We start from the raw sequence: 20,253 nt of genomic DNA, 5'->3' as shown, positions 1-20,253 counted from the left end.
AAACCCCCCAAAATATGACTATCCAGAGTTGGGACCAGGAAGCAGAGTTGCAGTCTTACACGCTTCTCTGCAGCTTCTCTCCTCCTGCTACCCCCCCAAAAACCCATCTCCATAGAGACTGTGTCAGCTTCCAAAAAGACAAAAAACAAACTAAAAACCAGCAACAAACAACTTAAACATAAACAATCACAAAGAAAGAACAATACAGTATCCACATCTGAACCAAAGAGTAAAACAGTGAAATGTGGATTATTAAATATTAGGTCTCTCTCCTCCAAGTCTCTGTTAGTACATGACTTAATAATTGATCAACAAATTGATTTACTCTGCCTTACAGAAACCTGGTTGCAGCAGGATGATTATGTTAGTTTAAATGAATCAACACCCCCGAGCCATTCTAACTACCAGAAATCTCGAAGCACAGGCCGAGGGGGCGGTGTGGCAGCAATTTTTCACACCAGCCTATTAATTAATGAAAGACCAAGACAGACTTTTAATTCATTTGAAAGCCTGATGCTTAACATTGTCCACCCCAGCTGTGAAACTCAGAAACCAGTCTTACTTGTTATCATCTATCGTCCACCTGGGCCTTACACAGAGTTTCTGTCTGATTTCTCAGACTTTATATCTAATTTAGTTCTGAGCTCAGATAAAATAATTATTGTGGGTGATTTTAACATCCATGTAGATGCTAAAAATGACAGCCTCAACATGGCATTTAATCTGTTATTAGACTCAATTGGTTTCTCTCAAAATGTAAAAGAACCCACCCACCACTTTAATCACACTCTAGATCTTGTTTTAACATATGGCATCGAACCTGAACATTTAACAGTGTTTCCTGAAAACCCTCTCCTGTCTGATCATTTCCTGATAACATTTACTTTTACAATAATTGATTACACAGCGGTGAAGAGTAGACTTTATCAAAGTAGATGTCTTTCTGAAAGCACTGTAACTAAGTTTAAGAATATAATCCACCCACTGTTATCATCTCCAATGCCCTGTACCAACACAGAGCAAAGCAGCTATCTGAACGCTACCCCAACAGAGGTCGATTATCTTGTTAATAATTTCACCTCCTCACTACGTACGACTCTGGATACTGTAGCTCCTGTGAAAACTAAGGCCTCAAATCAGAAGTACCTGACTCCGTGGTATAATTCTCCATCACGTAGCCTAAAGCAGATGACTCGTAATCTGGAGAGGAAATGGCGTGTCACAAATCTAGAGGATCATCATTTAGCCTGGAGAAATAGTTTGCTGCTTTATAAGAAAGCCCTCCGCAAAGCCAGAACATCTTACTATTCATCACTGATTGAAGAAAATAAGAACAACCCTAGGTTTCTCTTCAGCACTGTAGCCAGGCTGACAAAAAGTCAGAGCTCTTTTGAGCCAACCATCCCTTTAACGTTAACTAGTAATGACTTCATGAACTTCTTCACAAATAAAATTTTTATCATTAGAGAAAAAATTACCAATAATCATCCCACAGATGTAATATTATCTACAGCTACTCTTAGTACCATTGATATTAAGTTAGACTCTTTTTCTCCAATTGATCTTTCTGAGTTAACTTCAATAATTACTTCCTCCAAACCATCAACGTGTCTTTTAGACCCCATTCCTACAAAACTGCTCAAAGAAGTCCTGCCATTAATTAATTCTTCGATCTTAAATATGATCAACCTATCTCTAATAATCGGCTATGTACCACAGGCCTTCAAGCTGGCTGTAGTTAAACCTTTACTCAAAAAGCCATCTCTAGACCCAGCAGTCTTAGCTAATTATAGGCCAATCTCCAACCTTCCTTTCATATCAAAAATCCTTGAAAGAGTAGTTGTCAAACAGCTAACAGATCATCTGCAGAGGAATGGTTTATTTGAAGAGTTTCAGTCAGGTTTCAGAGCTCAGCACAGCACAGAAACAGCTTTAGTGAAGGTTACAAATGATCTTCTTATGGCCTCTGACAGTGGACTCATCTCTGTGCTTGTCCTGCTAGACCTCAGTGCAGCGTTCGATACTGTTGATCATAATATCCTATTAGAGCGATTAGAACATGCTGTAGGTATTACAGGTACTGCGCTGCAGTGGTTTGTATCATATCTATCTAATAGACTCCAATTCGTGCATGTAAATGGAGAGTCCTCTTCACACACTGAGGTTAATTATGGAGTTCCACAGGGTTCAGTGCTAGGACCAATTCTGTTTACATTATACATGCTTCCCTTAGGCAGTATCATTAGAAGACATAGCATACATTTTCACTGCTATGCAGATGACACCCAGCTCTATCTGTCCATGAAGCCAGATAACACACACCAATTAGTTAAACTGCAGGAATGTCTTAAAGACATAAAGACCTGGATGGCCGCTAACTTTCTGCTTCTTAATTCAGATAAAACTGAGGTTATTGTACTCGGCCCTGAAAATCTTAGAAATATGGTATCTAATCAGATTCTTACTCTGGATGGCATTACCTTGGCCTCCAGTAACGCGGTGAGGAACCTTGGAGTCATTTTTGACCAGGACATGTCCTTCAACGCACATATTAAACAAATATGTAAGACTGCTTTCTTCCATTTGCGCAACATCTCTAAAATTAGAAATATCCTGTCTCAGAGTGACGCTGAAAAACTAGTTCATGCATTTATTACTTCCAGGCTGGACTACTGTAATTCATTATTACCAGGATGTCCAAAAAACTCACTGAAAAGCCTTCAGCTAATCCAAAATGCTGCAGCAAGAGTCCTGACAGGGACTAGAAAGAGAGAGCATATTTCTCCTGTTTTGGCTTCCCTTCATTGGCTTCCTGTTAAATCCAGAATTGAATTCAAAATCCTGCTCCTCACATACAAGGTCTTAAATAATCAGGCCCCATCTTATCTTAATGACCTTGTAGTACCATATCACCCTATTAGAGCGCTCCGCTCTCGCTCTGCAGGCCTACTTGTTGTTCCTAGAGTATTTAAAAGTAGAATGGGAGGGAGAGCCTTCAGTTTTCAGGCCCCTCTTCTGTGGAACCAGCTTCCAGTTTGGATTCGGGAGACAGACACTATCTCTACTTTTAAGATTAGGCTTAAAACTTTCCTTTTTTCTAAAGCATATAGTTAGGGCTGGACCAGGTGACCCTGAATCCTCCCTTTGTTATGCTGCAATAGATGTAGGCTGCCGGGGGATTCCCATGATGCATTGAGTTTTTCCTTTCCAGTCACCTTTCTCACTCACTATGTATTAATAGACCTCTCTGCATTGAATCATATCTGTTATTAACCTCTGTCTCTCTTCCACAGCATGTCTTTATCCTGTCTTCCTTCTCTCACCCCAACCGGTCGCAGCAGATGGCCGCCCCTCCCTGAGCCTGGTTCTGCCGGAGGTTTCTTCCTGTTAAAAGGGAGTTTTTCCTTCCCACTGTCGCCAAAGTGCTTGCTCATAGGGGGTCATATGATTGTTGGGTTTTTCTCTGTATCTATGAAGCGCCTTGAGGCGACTTTTGTTGTGATTTGGCGCTATATAAATAAAATTGAATTGAATTGAATTGAATAGATCTGTCAGCTTTAGCGCCTAACCAATTTCGACAAATTTTAGTTAACCGTCCAACCGATAAAGTCCAACTTTTTTGTAATCAATTAACCAGTATCTGTCCAACAGTTTCTGGCCTCATCTCTAAAGTCCCTAACTCAATTTAAGAGTGTCCAACACCCAAGGTCCAACCTTTGCTGCCCAAAAAAAGCGCAGATTACCGTTCCAAACGGTAAAGTGGTCCAACCACTAGCTTATTCCAGGATGCCCTGTACCCCACAGTTAAGCCACACTGAACTAACCCTCTTCGCCGAGAGGTCAATGTCGCGCGTCCACGACAAGGAGGGAGCGTAAACTCCGGGCTATGCGCTTCTTACCAGTCCAACTGGCGTTCTTGAGTAATTTATACTACTTTGGAACAACAGTAAAACACCCAACCAAGTGTAAGACTGAAGCAGGTCCAACCTTATAACCAAAAAATAACCAAATTCCCTAACATACTAAAATCATTTCCAGCAGTCCAACTGCTTTCCGCGGTCCAACCGCATTAATCCTTCAGCAGTCCAACTGCTTTAAATCCTCAGTACTGTCATAAGATTCTCATCAAAATCAAAGCAGACATTTACCGGCAACTTTTACTGAATAGACATTTAATTTTATCATCCAATTCAGCACACTTCGGATAAAATCAACAGGCCTGTGCCTACCTCTTTTTAAAGGCGCCTGTCCCCTCAGTTTGGTTGCCGGGTCACGCCTGCCTGTCCGACCACAACAGACCACCGAGTTTCACCGTCTACGCCTCCAATTCTCTCCCTCCTCAACCACCGGACGAAGCCCCCAAATGTTAAGGTTCACATAATTGAGGAAGGAGAGTACAAACAACCAGATCCAGAAGATCTTGGTCAAACAATTGATTTTAATGAATACACGCGTGGGAAGACCACTCTGTACGCAGACAGCACTTGATCTTCGACTTAATCAAAGCATACACAGATTTTTATAGCATCAGGGTTTGAATTAACGACGCCCCTTCATACGTCACAGACAGAATATATACACACGTCAAATCAAAACCACAATGACTTTTAACACAGTTTAAAGGAACGTTGTCTTCTATCTTCATGGCCGGTACTTCCTGTCACTGCCGGATGCTCTCTTGTCATCTTGACACTTCAGCAGCAGTTCTGCGACAAACTGCTCTTTTGCAACCCCAAGCAAAACATGATTAAACTTCCACCTATAAATGATTCTCTAACTGAGTGTGTGTGTGTGTGTGTGTGTGTGCGCGCGCGCGCGCGTGTGTGTGTGTGTGTGTGTGTCGTCCTCAAATGCTCTCTCAATTCACCCGTTGCACTTCTGACCTTTTACCAGACCAGAGGCTCATCCTTATGTGTAATAACCTAACTGAAACTACATGTACTATGTTGAATAAATGTTTTAATCAAGAACCTCTACTAAGAGCTTAATAAAAGAATATAAAAGTATAACAGACAATTTGAATAACCTAGTAATTCAAATAGCCTCGTCTAACCTGCTCAGAATGACTTTCAGTTTCAGTTCTGCAAAGCCTTCTGCAACTTCCTGTCAACTGCAACTTAGTCTTTCTAAAAGACACACACTGTTTAAACCTCTGAATACAATATCAATGCTGCAGATTATATTATTAATGCAATAGTAATGATGATGATTATTTAACAATAGCAGTAAAATAATTTCCCTGCTCCACATCTTCCTTTAACAGAGCCAAGAGCCTTCCTTTCCACTTCCTCCATGTAAAGGTTGGCTACAATAGGTGACACGGGGGAGCCCATGGCACAGCCATGTTTTTGTCTGTAGAGGCCTTTGTTGTATTTAAATATGTGGTGGTGAAGCAGAGGTCTAACAGTGTGCAGATCTGATCGGGTGTGAAGTTGGTCCTGTCCTCCAAGGAGCTGTCTTCTTGTAGTCGTTTTCTGACAGTCTCCACGGCCTCCGTGGTGGGTATGCAAGTGAAGAGAGAGACTACATCAAAGGACACCATGGTTTCATCTGGATCCAGGGTAAGTTTCTGGACCTTGTCAGTGAAGTCGGTGGAGTTCTTGATGTGGTGTGGGGTGTTCCCCACGAGAGGAGCAAGGATGGTAGCAAGGTGTTTTGCAATATTATAAGTGGCTGAGTTTATGCTACTGACTATGGGTCTGAGTGGGACAGCTTCTGTAAATGCAGGGTATGGCATCCCCTGGGTAAAGGCGGTGATATGTAAGGCGGTCAATGATTTTGTCCTTTTCAAAGTCTTGAAGGCAAGCTATAACTTTCTTTTTGTAGCTGCTTGTGGGGTCTCGCTTTAAGGCTTCGTAGGTATTGTTGTCACTGAGGAGAGTAGTGATCTTTGTGTGGTAATCTGTAGTGTTTAGGACCACGGTGCATCTTCCCTTATCAGCTGGTAAAACAGTGATGTTGTGATCTTTGCTCAGGGAAGCGACGGCCTTCTTTTCCTGTATTGTGAGGTTGGATGGAGGGACTTTGGCACTGGAGAGGGTGGCTGAGACTTGGACGCTTTTCTTTGCAAGCTCCTTTAACTACGATGACCTGGATGACTGAGAACCTTCACAGAGACACTTTATTATAACAACAAAAGGCGACCCGGGAAAACCAAAGGAGCAAAACGAGGAACTAAAAAACCCGGGGAAACAATGACGCGAGGAAGCCGGAATCGGGACCGCAGCAGCACTCACAGGCCGTGTCCCAATTCAGGGTCTGCACTCTTGAAGTACGCATTTTAAGTGTGATTACGTCACCGCCATGCGACGACGGCTGTCCCAATTCGGAGTGTACTTCAACTGCATACTCCAAATATCAAGCGTGGTCCGGTGCATGTTTCATGGTCCCATATATCCCACAATTCATAGCGTGGCGGTGGGTGTGGATAATTGTGCCGCAAAATACGGCAGAAGGGAGCGGCCGAAGAGTGAACTGTCAAAAGTAAGTACTGAATATGATGCCACTTCACCTGCTGATATGGCAGCCTCGCTTCTGTCAGTCTGCCCCAGGGCAGCTGTGGCTACAACTGTAGCTGCCTCCACCAGTGTGTGAATGTGAGAGTGAATGAATAGTGGCATTGTAAAGCGCTTTGAGGGCCCCGAAAAGCGCTATATAAATGCAATCCATTATTATTATTATTATTATTACATTGTGATGAGATGGGAACACACCCTTCCTGGCTTTGCTTAACAAAAAAGCAAAAACTGATGTAATTAGTATTTCACACGAAGGCCACAAGAAAGGTGGACATCGAGGCTGCAGGTGGATCCTCTCTCATGCCCTGGATTACCTGACAGGAAGACCACAGTATGTGCATCTTCAACATTTTGTGTCTGACTAGAGGACCAGCAACACAGGGGCACCACAAAGGGGCCATCCTCACCCCCTTCCTCTTCATTCTACACCACAGACTTCAGCCACTGCACAGAGACCTCCATCTTCAGAGGTTTTCTGCCGACTCTGTGGTGGTTGGATGCATCAGCAGGGATGATGAGACAGAGTCCCGGGCTGTGGTCGACTCCTTTGTCACGTGGTGTGAGCAGAATCATCTGCAGCTCAACGTGGCAAAGACCAAAGAATCAACTGTTGACTGAAAACTGAGGTCATTGTGACCATTATGACCTTAGCCTTAGCAAAACTGATGATGAAACACATGACTGAGCTAACTGAGCAACAGACTGAACTATGGAAAAAATGAGAGGTTGTAGTGATTGTGGTAGTTGTTGCTGACCTAACTCTGAGCCTACAGAACACAAGGACAGGGGCTGGATAGGCTCGCCTGAGCCTTCAGCGGACACAGCAATGGGTGCAGGCACCCGCAGGACACGAGCTGCTCCCACCCGAGGAGTAGGTACAGGTGCGGAGGTAGGCTTTGTCCTGGCTGGCCTCACCCTGGGAGCCGGGACAGGTGGGGGAATGTGGAGCTCAGGAGCGGTCACAGGAGTAGGTAGGTTTGCAAAGGCAGTTTCTGAATAAGCTGACTGGTGAGCAGCAAAGTCCAGGGGTGAAGCCACACCCAAAACAGTCACTTGAGGTGCAGGTTGAACTTGGTCTGACTCTAAAACATGGTGAGTGTGTTTGAACATGGCTGGCTGTGGAACACAAAATTCAACTTGATTCATGAGCTCAGTGGCATCAAGTCCAAGTCTTCTAGCCAGTTTAACTATGGTGGGAGGCACTCTGTTACTGTTTACACCTCCCAGCTGAGGCACAGAAAAAATAACTGCCTGAGATACTGGCAGAGCATCACGTAGAGTCTCAGATACAGGATTGGAATCATGAAGGTTCGGAGGAGCTGGTTGAAAAACTAAAGTGTTCATAGGAGCAGCATGACTAACAGTGGATGAAATGGCAGAAGGTTTGGAGTCAGAATGTGGCAAACAGTCACTTTTACTCACAAAAACGGTCTGCTCAGCTGCTGTGGAGTTGTGGCGGCGTGAATGCCGCTTTCTCCTGGAAGAGGGAGGAGACGAGTCGGCCTGCAAATCCTCAAGCGGACTCGTCTGAAAAGCCTCCGGCTCTTCACACAGGAGTGGCTGCTCAGGGCGGACACGCACAGTAGAAACAAGGAAGTCCTGGATTAAAGGGTGGAGCATGCCAAATAACCAGGGGAGTCCAGAGATCATCCGTTGTAAGCGGAGAGCTAGCTCCTCCTGGTATTCCTTAAACGGTAACGCAAACCACTCCTGGCAGAGAAATTCTACCGTGTAGATCATGTCCTCCTGGAGCTCAGCGGAGGGATTGTGAGCTGCTGGGTCCATTGTCTGGTCGTAGTCTTCTGTCATGTTTCAGCTGTGTACAGGCAGGAGAAGGACCCAAACGCAAAACTCACGACAACGAAATTAAACTCAAAAAGCTGCTTTATTGCAGAATGGCATGGAAAACTAAACTGGGACATGGGTAACCTGAAACGCAAGGAAACACAGCCATGAGGGAGACTACGACACTGACAAAGAGAAACACAGGGCTTAGATACACAGAGGGATAACGAGGGAATGAGACACAGAAGGAGAGCACAGCTGGGAGTAATCAGGCTGGACGAGACAAGGGAAGCAAAACTAGAAACACTCACATGAGACATCGACCTTCAAAGTAAAACAGGAAACACACTGACTGAACTCTAGACATGCAAACTTAACAGCAACTGAGAAGACAGAACATAGGAACCTGAAACATGGTACAAAAAGGTCACAGTAGACACAACATTGAACACAGGGAAGCCATATTACAAGCCAAAGAACTAAACCTATGATAACCATAACTGAAATCTAGGGAAACAAGAAACAGTACAACAAAGGACTCAAAACATAATCCATAATATAAAAACACAAGATTTCTTCAAAATAAAATAGGAAACATAATGAGACGCAGGCATGACAACCAGAACTTGACAACGTAAGACACAGACATGAAACACATGAAGAGCAGGGGAGACTTAACAGGGGTTGGAAGACACAAGGGGAATCTAATAACAAAGAACTAGAAAAACATATAAACATCCAAATAAACTAAACTCAAAACACTGGGTCATAAGACCTGGGATCGTGACACTCTGAGCAGACCGGGCATTTGTGGCGGCTGCTCCTAAATTGTGGAACACTTTGCCTCTGCACATCAGGACCTCCCCAACACTGGAGACTTTCAAAACCCATCTAAAGACCTATTTTTATTGTCTTGCTTTTAAATCAGTATGAGTCTGTTACTATTGTTTTTATTATCATTCTATGATTCTGTTCCCTTCTAACTTTATCCTATTTTATGTCTTTTGCTTTAACTATTTTTATTGTACCGCAATCTACAGGAAGTGCCAGAGTCGTCTCTGTTGTCTTTCAACATCTGAGTCGGTTTGTTTTAGCAATGTAAACATAGTTGTTATTCAGACCTAATTTTCCACCTAAAGTCATCCCTGTACTCCAACAATACAGCCACAATCTTTCAATGAGCACAGTCCAATCAGTACTTTAATTTTCTATTCAGTATGTTTGGCAAAAGAAAAGAGGCTATGAAGAAATACAGCATTATGTATTGGAGGTGCTGTAAGTGATCGGTCCTAGAAAACTAAGATTAGACTGCTTAATTTAAACTAACCAAAAGATTTTTTTAAAATCCAATTGATCATTTCTTCATTTTTACACTTTCAGGTTGTCTTTCTGTTTTCTGTCATCTGAAAGTGGTTAATTTAAGTGCCAATAAATTGCTGGATTCAGGAGTGATGAGGCTTTCAGCTGAACTACAAAGTCCTGATTGTCAAATAAAATCTTTCAAGTAAGGAATCCTTAAATCAGACAAGTTAGCTGTGTTCTATGCACTGGCATACTTATCTTAAATGTTTAGTTGCTTAGGTCTTCACAACCTGATTAGCAGACAGCAAGCTGTCATTTCTTGATGACATTTAAAAAAATGGATTTCACAGCAGTGGGAATACATTTCATTACAGTAGATGTCTTTCTGAAAACGCAATAAGTATTGTTATTGCCAATGTCATGTGCAAACAGTGCAGAATAGCTACATAAATTCTACTCACACCGAAGTTGATTATCTTGTTAATAGTTTTACATCCTTGCTACATATATTTATTACTTCTAGACTGAACTAATTCATTATTATCAGGATTTCCTAAAAACTCCCTGAAAAAGTCTTCAGCTGATCCAAAATGCTGCTTTCAGACTCCTGGCTTACACGGTTCCTACGGTATTTAAAAGTAGGCGGAGCCTTCAGCTGTGACACATAACAGTTACAAAGGCTAATTGACATCATAGAGCTCTGCTCCAAAAACTGACACAAATGTAACACTGTCTGTGAAGCTGGATTTAAGAAATAAGTGCTTTAAGTTCTTAGAACAAGTTTAGCGGGTTGGTTGGTTTCAGCTTACATTAGTTTATGTTAGCTAATTAGTAACAGAACCAGTAACTCAGAGAAAAATAAGGACACTAAAACAAAATCAAAGGGTACACTTTTCTGCTGTCCCTGGCTGCAACAATGAGCTTTGTGTTAAGAAACCAAGGATATACTGTCCACTTTCACTGTCTGTCATTTAAGCAATTAGTGGTTCTTCATTATTTAGCTAGCGGCACTGAAACAGGAAAATCCAGCTGTTAGCCGTAATGTTCGGGTTTGTAAAGCATTTTATGAATGATGACTATGTGGAGGACGGCCTGTTTGAGTCCAGTGACAGGTGGTTCACTGGATCAACAACCTCGAGTCACACTTTTCCTGGTCTAGCTGGATGTACTGAGCAGCGCAATCAGCTTACGCGTATTTAATGCAATGAAATGGTCATTTTTCCCAAGCTTCACATCTGTGTCACTTTTTGAGGGCAGGGCTCAGTGGTGTAAATTAGCCACTTTCCTTTTAGATAAAGCATGTAGTCAGGTTCAGGTGACCCTGTATCCTCCCAGTGTAACGGTCTCTTCACTCGCTGCTGCAATCTCATTTCACAGTTGTATTTACACACGCTTTGAGGTGCTGCAGTATTTCTGAACAAGAAGAATCAGCACTCAGACAATATCGCCACATAAGCAATGATGTAGGAGAAGACGTCAAAACTGCATATACAACTACTGTCTATAAACAGCATGTCTCTGAGCTTGCTTGCTCATAAGGGTCCATCTGACATACAATTAATTCTCTGCCTACTGTTTTTTGCTTTTGTAGTCTGTCAGGCTGCTGGATAGGTGAGAAAGGATGCATTTCTCTGGCTTCAGCCCTCACATCCAACCCCTTCAGCCTGAAGGAGCTGGACCTGAGCTACAATCATCCTGGTGACTTGGGAGCAAAACTGCTTTCTGCTAAACTGAAGGATCCCCAGTGCAGCCTTGAGACTCTCAGGTATAAAGAGCCTTTTTGTCATGCACAGATGTCTAAGCATCATGTTTGTGAACTAACCCATTATAATATAATGGGTGTATCAGTATAGTCTCATTATTATACACCCATTATATTATATATCACCCATTAACCAGATCAAAGTTGATACTGATCATCTTCAGTGCAGAATTCAAGGTTGTGACATTCATGTGATTCTTACATGACTGAAAACAAGAACACTGTATTTTTTCAAATACAAAATATTTGTCGATGTGTCTCATTATGCTTTATTCATAAAAATGTGGCCCCTTTATGCATTTTCTCAGATTATGTTTACTTCATCCATCCATGATCGGCTTTATGAGTAGTTGTGGGAATAGCAGCCTGAGTGTCATGAATCGGCTGTGGCACGCAGGATGTAGGACCCAAAACACAGGACACTCAGACGGAGGAGTAAACTCAAAGAGGCTGCTTTTATTGCAGTAGCAGAAAAAACTCCATAAACAATAAACTTGCAAAAAGTAAACTAAACTAGAAACTAATACTAAACACTAGTGATGGCCCGCTTGAAGCTGAAGCTTCGGTGCGTGTGTCAAAAAAATCAACACACTGCTTCAGAAGCTCTGTGTCGAAGCTTGATTCGTTTGGCCAGAGTCACGTGATCAGTGACGTCCGAAGCTTCAGTTAGAGCCTAACCGCTTCGGTATCTGATTCAATGGTTTATAACGAAGCGAATCATTCACGGGATTTGTGGAGTGTTGTGATGGTGACAGAAAGCGAACCACTGATCATTCTACTGAGAGATTTGGAGCCAGCGAGGAATAAAGGAGGTTCTGTTGTGTGGGAGAATTTTGAGTTGATTTTTGTCAATCGGGTGGGTTTTCCAGCTTTGTGTTCTTGTTGTTTGCTTTTGTTTTGTGCGTGTTTATTATATCTGAAAACAGGAAAAAGGTAAAATGTCAAAAATCTGCTTCCATAATATAAATATCATTAAATAACTTTAGAAAAACTTCCACTTGATTCTTTACATGTAATGTTGTAAAACTATATATTTTATTGTTTAATTAATCTGAAAATGTTAGTCTGCCAAATGTGCAGCAATTGAATTTCTTTATTCTCTTTAGCTGATAGTTTGTGGGGCCCAGGTAGACTGTACAACTGCATCTCTACCAGTTTCTCTGCACTCCAGCCTCCTCTGGGCCATGTGAAGGGATTTTCCTTAAGGCAGGAGAAATTATCTCCACGAAAAGGAACAGGTTCGGCCATCGCACACTAGAACAAATTCTCTTTTTAAATAAAAATGAAAAAGCATTTAAGGTAACCTTAAATGCATCATGTTTTTAATTTGCAAGTTCATGAGCATTTTTCCGTTTCCATTTCACAATCAATTCTACCCCCAGGTCAAAAATATGTCTTGGAAAATTTCCCTAATATAATATTATTTATAAATACACCCGTCTAGCGATTAATTGCATAAGTGCATGGAGGCAGGACCTCACAGCAGAAGCATACTCCATAATGTGTTGTACATTATTATATTATATGTAACGTGGTATTTTTCAATTATTGTATTTACCAACATCAAGAAGTCACAAGCAAAGAAAGACCACACCATGGTGCATGTTTAAACAAGGAGAGTTTAGTGGTCAAAATTATTTATTAAATAAATAAAACAAAAAAATTTTAACCACCAAAAAATACACGTTCAAAGCAACACAACGGCGGCCCAATATCAGACAGAATTCCACTCTGTCGAGTGAGCAATCATTATGAAGCAGTTGGTTTTATTTTGTGGATTCAAGCTGCTCTTCATATTTTTGGCCACCAGATGTCACCAGAGAGGACTGTGTTGAAAAGCTTCGAGTAATGAACCGTTTTTCAATACAAGCTTCAGAAAGCTTCATTTGGCCATCACTACTAAAGACTAAGAAACCTGGAGACAAGGCTCACAGAGGGGAAACCACACAGCATGAGGGGACAACGCGACACTGACTGACACAGGGCTAAAATACACTGAGGGATAACGAGGGGATGGGACACAGGAGGAGAGCACAGCTGGGAGTAATCAAACACAACAAGATCAGAGGAAGCCAAACTAGACACACTGACATGAGACACAGACTAACAAAGTAAAACAGGAAACACAAAACATAGACGCGGATTTGACAAGGGGAGACTGGGTCTGTCTCTCAGTGGGACAAAACCACCAGGAGGCATCCTAACTGGAGTAGCAGCTCTTCCTCTTTTAAATGATGGATGAAAATAGCAGAAAGACAACTAAGACAGTCCCACAACATCCAGAATGTTACAGAACCTGAGACAAATCTCATTCACCCCACGGAGCAGACCACTGAGACTTATATGCCTCATTCTTACTTAATCCTTTTAATTACATGTTGTATCAGGAAAAATGTAAAAAACACTTTTCACTAACAAATCGAACTATGGAAAGCATAAGCTGCATGAGACATGCGTAAAATACATATAAAACTGACTATTAGATTGCTTTTTTTTAAATTAATTTTCATTTTGGAAATAATAAATGTAATTATTATACAGCACGGTGGTTAGCACTGTTGCCGCACAGCAACAAGGTCCTGAGTTCAATTCCACCATCATCCCCGGGTCTTTCTGTGTGGAGTTTGCATGTTCCCGTGTTTGTGTGGGTTCCTTACGGGTACTCTGGCTTCCTCCCACAGCCCAAAGACATGCAGCTTGTAGGGATAGGTTCATCGATTAGTCTAAATTTCCCATAGGTGAGAATACGGGAGTGAATGTGAGCGCGAATGATTTTTTACTCTTCGTTTCAGGCTGGACTACTCAGGAGCAGAGGGTGCGAAGAAGGGTAAGTAATTCATGAAGTCTTTTTTTTTTAACTGGGAAGCTCAATACTATGTTTAATTCCTGAAAATGTGTCAATAACAGTGTGCGCTAGTTTGCATTAATGTAACCTACATGAACGTGTTATTAATGGCACCTGTGGTTAGTTAACTGAATCGTCAGCATCCTGCTGCACACAAAGGTTTTGATATTCATGTTCAAACACTGCTGTAGATTTCAATGTGCAAATAAAAGAGGCCTGAAAGTGTGTAGACTGAAGATTTTTCAAAGCAAAAAACAAAATAACTTCAAGTATTTTATTCATAAAGCGAAACTTTCAAAGCGCTCTTTAATATTCAAACATGTGTATAACCCCAAAAGTTGATTCTGTTGATCTGGACGCAGCGTTTTCAGTGTTAGAGACGTTACATCATCATCAGCTGACTGCAGGTTTCAACCTTATGAACAACATTTGCATAATGACTGAAACTAGCACTGAATGAACTGTGAGGTCAGCTCTTTGACATTTCTCCAGATGAACATGATTTACTTACCCTGACGACTGAGCATGCATCAGGACAAATGTGTAAAACCTGTAAGAAACACTGCAGTGATGAAACATCTCAGTGTTGTATATTTTTCTTCCAACAGTTGCCTGCAGTCTCACACTGGACCCCGATACAGCTCACAGGAACCTTGCTCTCTCTGCAGACAGAAAGGCAGTACTTGGGTCAAAACGACCAATTTTACATTCACGGTGGGAATTATTTCCTAGCAGTCCAGAGGTTTATTATAAGTGGGAGCAGGTGCTATGTACACAGGGTCTCACTGGTTTAAGTATCTGGGAGGTAGAGTGGAAGGGAACTGTTTCCATAGGTGTAACTTACAAAGCTGGACCTGACAAAGGTCCAGATGAATCGTGGCATGGAGGAAATGACAGATCCTGGATGCTGCTCTGCAAAGATAATCATTACTCAGCGTGGCACGATTACAAAGTGACAGAAATACGACTTTCTCAGCACCCCGCTGGTTTTCAAAAAGTCGGAGTTTTTTTGAACTGGCCAGCTGGCATTCTGTCCTTCTTTGATATCTCCTCTGATACTCCGGTCCACCTCCACACCTTTTTCTGCAGGTTCACTGAGCCCCTCTACCCTGCACTGTGGTTCTGGTTTACACTTGAAATGTCCAAGTGTTCAGCAGCTTTGTGTGACCCGCAGGGATAGCAGTCACCAAATGTAAACAACTACTTAAGTGCCACACAGAACAACCTTTGTACACACTGTGATCACCTGACCACATATTTTGAGACACGTCAGACTTTGATGCAGAAATATTTTATTATGTTTTTCTCTGAAAAAAGTGTTTGATCACCAAGTCTCTGACCCTAATGGTTAAGACTGGAATTTAGAGTAATTGGAAGCAGCCATAGTCAGTCTCTGCATGAATAATGATTCCATCATAAATACCTGCTCATTATTAAGTTAGCCCAGGGATTAAAGAGCTGTCCTGCTCATGTTCACTTCTAAAGTGTTTTTCTTGGACTCCAGCGTAGCTTTGTTCAGTTTATTTATCTTACATGAGGACTTATGTACTTGCCTTGTTTATGAATACTTCAGGACCTCATAGAGCACATTGTTATATTAATTAACATTACATAGTTATATTTGCAATGATACAATAATGTGTTCTGTTAGATATATTTCATGTATCTGCTGATCATTTGTAATCTTTTGTTCTGGTCATGATTAAATAAATGCTTTTTAACAGAAGAACTGTGTGTACCATATGCTCTGCAATTCCCACAACGCTGTGCAGGACTCAGTGACTGAAGCACATCTTTAGTCTTCATACTACATCCTGGGGCATACGTCACAAATCTGTGGTTCTGAATCTTTATCTGGATCATGTGACTCTTTCATCCAACTACAGTGGCTCTCTGTGGCTTTGACAAAAAACAAATTACTACTGTTGCTTGTTAAAAAGTCCTCCTGCCTCCCTGCAGTACCTCAGATCCTAATATGCCTACGCTGCACCTAAGGAGGCGGTGCTTCCTCTGCTCCGCAGAGCAGAGGTTGTTGAAGTCATCAGAGCAGGTCCTCACCTACACAGCAGAGATTCAGAGAGTAAAATGGGACGTCCATGTTGTCAAACTTGAGCTTGGGGCTGTGTCCACAGATTGTCCACCCTGAATCAGAGATATAGGCTGTGTCTCAATTCAGGGGCTGCATCCTTTGAAGGCCGCATTTGAAGGCCGATTACGTCACAGCAACGAGACGAAGGCTGCTTCAAATGCGTCCTTCATTTCCCCGAATTTGAAGGATGGGTCGGTGTGTCCTTCATGGCCCAACCTATCCCAGAGTTCATACCCTTCATACTCTGTTACCCTGTTACCCACCAGCTTGATAGCTAGTCAGGAGGTTAAAGGTCACTAGAGCCAATGAGAACAGCGAACTCCCGGCACATCGTTTTCAGATCCCTGCGGTCTTTCACTACTGAGGTTAAACGTGATATATAAGTCACTTAGATATCTTAAAAATGTTATTGTTTGGCTTTTTTCAGTGTTTGATTTGTTCCTCAGTGAATCTGTTTGGCTGAGATTAAAGTTCTAGTTTTCACAGCTGAATAAACGTCAAACAGAAAAGCGATTAAACAGAAGTGTGAGACGGTCGAGAGTTTACTCCAGCGTCCTGTTATATTCAGATAGCAAGGAGCAGACGGCCGAGTTTATTAAACTCCACAGAGACAGCGGTAACGCAGATCTGAAGGCCACACCGTCCAATTTCACAGCCGCTCACTTCCGGCCTACCCGACCTCCTGAGGACCCGGCCCATGTAGACCGAGAAGGCCGGGTCCAGGAAGGATGCGGCCTCTGAGTTGAGACAGCTATTGATTAAACAGAGATGGCGTCACAACCAGGTACTGGCCAAAACTTTTGGAAGCGTTTCATTTAAATATTTTCTTCCGAGCCTGCAGAGCAGACAAAAGTGGAACTTCAAGACTCCTGACATTCTTGGGGGCAAAGCAGTTATGATTGTAGATCCACGGCTTCCCCGTGCACTGTGGCTGGTGGGATGAATCACAGAAACTTTCCCAGGATCAGATGGACTGGTCAGAACTTGGTGGAAGTAAGTGGGGGTGGATACACCCGCCTTCTTACCCTGCTTATTTATCTTCCTGCGTTACCAGACTAATGGAGGAAATTCACCCATGTAGACACTTTGTTACTGCAGTGTGAGAGTAGCCACGTTAACAGTGAAGCATGTAGTAGCCTGGCTTCACAGGCTATATTTCCATTTATACGTTCATTGTTGTTGTTGTTATTGTGTAGAGCTAATGTTTACCAGACGGTGTTATCTGTTGTAATTACTGTATTAATATACAAACCTGTGTTTGCTGACAGCTCCGTGTCATCATAGCGACATTATGTGAATATCTGTGTCCACTAGAGGGCGGCGTTGATCCACGAATGACAGATTTAATCCAGTTCAGCTGTGATTCTGTGTCTGCCATCTTGATATTATATTATTATAAACTTATTATATCATCTGCGCTTAATATTATATTGTGTTATTGACGTTAATACTTAGTGTGAAAGACGCTGAATCATGGGAGGAGATGTTTTTATTATTTCTTCTCACACCGGTTCACCAATGTCACGTTCATTACGAGGAAGAAAAAATGCTAAAACTAAATTGCCCTTAACCTTTTTATTGAAAAGGAAAAAGAAACTCAAATTCTAGGGCATTTCAGTCGGAGCATGTTCACTTTCTAGTTTTGCAAGTTTACATTAGAGACACGGTCCTGTGGTTCTTGGGCCCAGAAACAAAAGTCATTGGTTGTTTTCAGGTTTGGAGCATTAAAAAAAAGGAAAAGTCAGTCTTTTTTTTATTTTCTCTTATCGTTTGATTTACTGTAAAAGTCTTTTTACTTGTTTCAACAAATAAGCTTTGGATCCCTTTCAGACTATACAGAATGCTGTGGTAAGACTTGTCTATGTGTGTGCTGTGGCCGGCAGGATGAAGGATCCAAACGCAGCACTCGTGCACGAAGGAATAAACTCAAAACAGCAGCTTCATTGCTGGAGAAAACTCGAACCTGTAATACAAGAAAACAAAACTAGAAACTCAAAACATGAAGCTCAAACTAGAAAACAGAGAACCAGAACATCACCAGGAGCACAGAAGAAAAACAGCACTGTAAGGGGAAATCACAGCACTTAAATACACGAGGGACTAACAAGGAAATGGGAAACAGGAGGCAAACACAGCTGGGACTAATCTGACATAATGAGACGAAGGGGAAAACTCAAAACTCAATGCACTGAGCACAGGACAAGAAACAGAAGACAGACAAGGAGACGTGACTGACTGGGGAGGAACACAGGGAAGACGCAGTGACAGAGAACTGAGACAAGCATACAACACATGGAGACAAATAAGGAGAACGAGAATACAGAAGGAAACCTTCAGTGGAGACACGACACCAGGAACTATAAATATAATACAAGCAGGAAGCAATCATTCAAATAAAATAACTTAAACCAAACACAGAAACAGTGGGTCACCAGACCTGTACGTGACATAACTATAGCACTAACAGGAAATCACATATTACTCCAGTTTTGGCTTCTGTTCGCTACATACTGTAGATCTTAAGTTAATCTCAGAGAGGATGGTTGGAGGACTTCGATGGACAGTGCACAGGCTTTAAACCATCTAAGCCACATGCAAGAGTGAGAGAAGAAGCACTGATCTGCATGTCTTAAAGTGGTCATTGCTTGTATGGAGCTCAGAGGAGTTACATAAAAAAATAATGCTGTTGGTAATTTTAAGATCAGACAACTGATCTTATTTGAGAACTTTAAACTGAAAGCTGGAAAGTGTAAGAGGAATAGTAACTATTAGACTAGAGGGAAGAAGCTCAAATGTAAGAATCTGGAGCCTCAGTAAACATGTAGGTGAAGGGAACAGAGGGGATTTAGATGTGTTGGGCAGGTGTGGTGTTAATGAGATAAATGCTGAAGAACAAATAGTGGCAAATTTTGCAAAAAGAAGAATAAGAATGGAAATGACTGTGGCGAACCCATGGTTCAAGAAAGGGGAGGAACGTAACGTAAAATAGAAGTGGAGGAAGGTGCACAGGTTGAATATGATGGAGGTGCAATCTGAAAGAAATAGGAGACGGTTCTTCAGGAAATGCAGAAGATTTGTAAGGAGGAAGTGAGGGCAGCTACAGCAGGGTCCAGTTGGTCCAGATGAACTACCTGCTGATGAACTTTTTAACCAGCTTGTTTAACACAATCCAGGAGAGTGAGAGGATACCGGAGGAACTGAGAAGTGCAATGGTACCGAGTTTCAAGAACAAAGGTGATGTGCAGTGCTGCAGTAAAACTGATGAGAGAACTGTTGGAACTAGGTTAACCCACGAGGTCTTTTAGGTCAAACTAACCTACTTCTTCAACCGTTCACGCAATCGCAAAATTCAAATGACTCCTGAAAGCCGCAACTGTGCGTTTCAGTGGGCACTGAGCTACCAGAACTTTTCCTGTAATTTTGCACAGAAAAACATAATGTACTATTGAAATTACACTTCTTTATCTTATATTAAGATATCTCAGGGATTAAAGGTGTAGTAAAATTTCTTTATACTCAAAATTCACTTGGTGGACCCACTTAATATCAAAGTGTTCTACATGTAAAATGACTTTGAATGACTTTGACATTCCTGATTTATAGAGTTGAAGCAGAGTGTCTGTGTGGAACAGAAACACAGACTATAGATAACTAAAGTCAAAATCAACGTTCAACATAAGATGTGTGTGTTTGTGCGTACACGTCAGGGCTGTTGCTAGGAACTTGAAACATTGGGAAATTAGCCCAGCCCTGAAATCTTTTGGATTTTTGCTCAGTAACAGCACCTTTTAAAAGTTATTTACTACATTTGATAGTAAAATAAATAGAACACTTCAGATTCTATGCACTACAGCTACTTTTTACTTTAAGTATTAAAATCACATTGCTGATGAAGCAGTCATGTGAGATTTTATGTTGACATTGTTCAGGTTTTTTTTGCAGCTCTGGTCTC

At 41.8% G+C, this 20,253-nt stretch overlaps 1 protein-coding gene across 2 annotated transcripts in view; it reads left to right on the top strand.

Moving 5' to 3' along the window:
• LOC147315234 (protein NLRC3-like) overlaps positions 1–15,935 on the top strand; it is a 39,089-nt gene extending 23,154 nt beyond the window's left edge. Inside the window, exons 13-15 of one of the 2 annotated variants that reach the window (XM_086262491.1) lie at positions 11,197–11,370; positions 14,160–14,194; positions 14,821–15,935. In XM_086262491.1, the coding sequence (XP_086118617.1) occupies positions 11,197–11,370; positions 14,160–14,194; positions 14,821–15,392 (781 nt within the window). In that variant the 3' untranslated portion in view covers positions 15,393–15,935. Of the gene's footprint in view, positions 1–9,683; positions 9,801–11,196; positions 11,371–14,159; positions 14,195–14,820 lie in introns of those variants that run through there. The other variant, XM_086262492.1, reaches the window with a different exon arrangement.
• The last annotated feature ends 4,318 nt before the right edge of the window (positions 15,936–20,253 follow it).

Source organism: Aulonocara sp. 'chitande type north' Nkhata Bay, linkage group LG14 (genome assembly GCF_057382095.1).
Source record: "Aulonocara sp. 'chitande type north' Nkhata Bay isolate Kocher_YH1m ecotype deep benthic linkage group LG14, A_spYH_male_GT1.1, whole genome shotgun sequence".
NCBI lineage: Eukaryota > Metazoa > Chordata > Actinopteri > Cichliformes > Cichlidae > Aulonocara > Aulonocara sp. 'chitande type north' Nkhata Bay.
The sequence above is the reverse complement of the archived record's forward strand: the minus strand, read 5'-3'. Positions and strand labels throughout refer to the sequence as shown.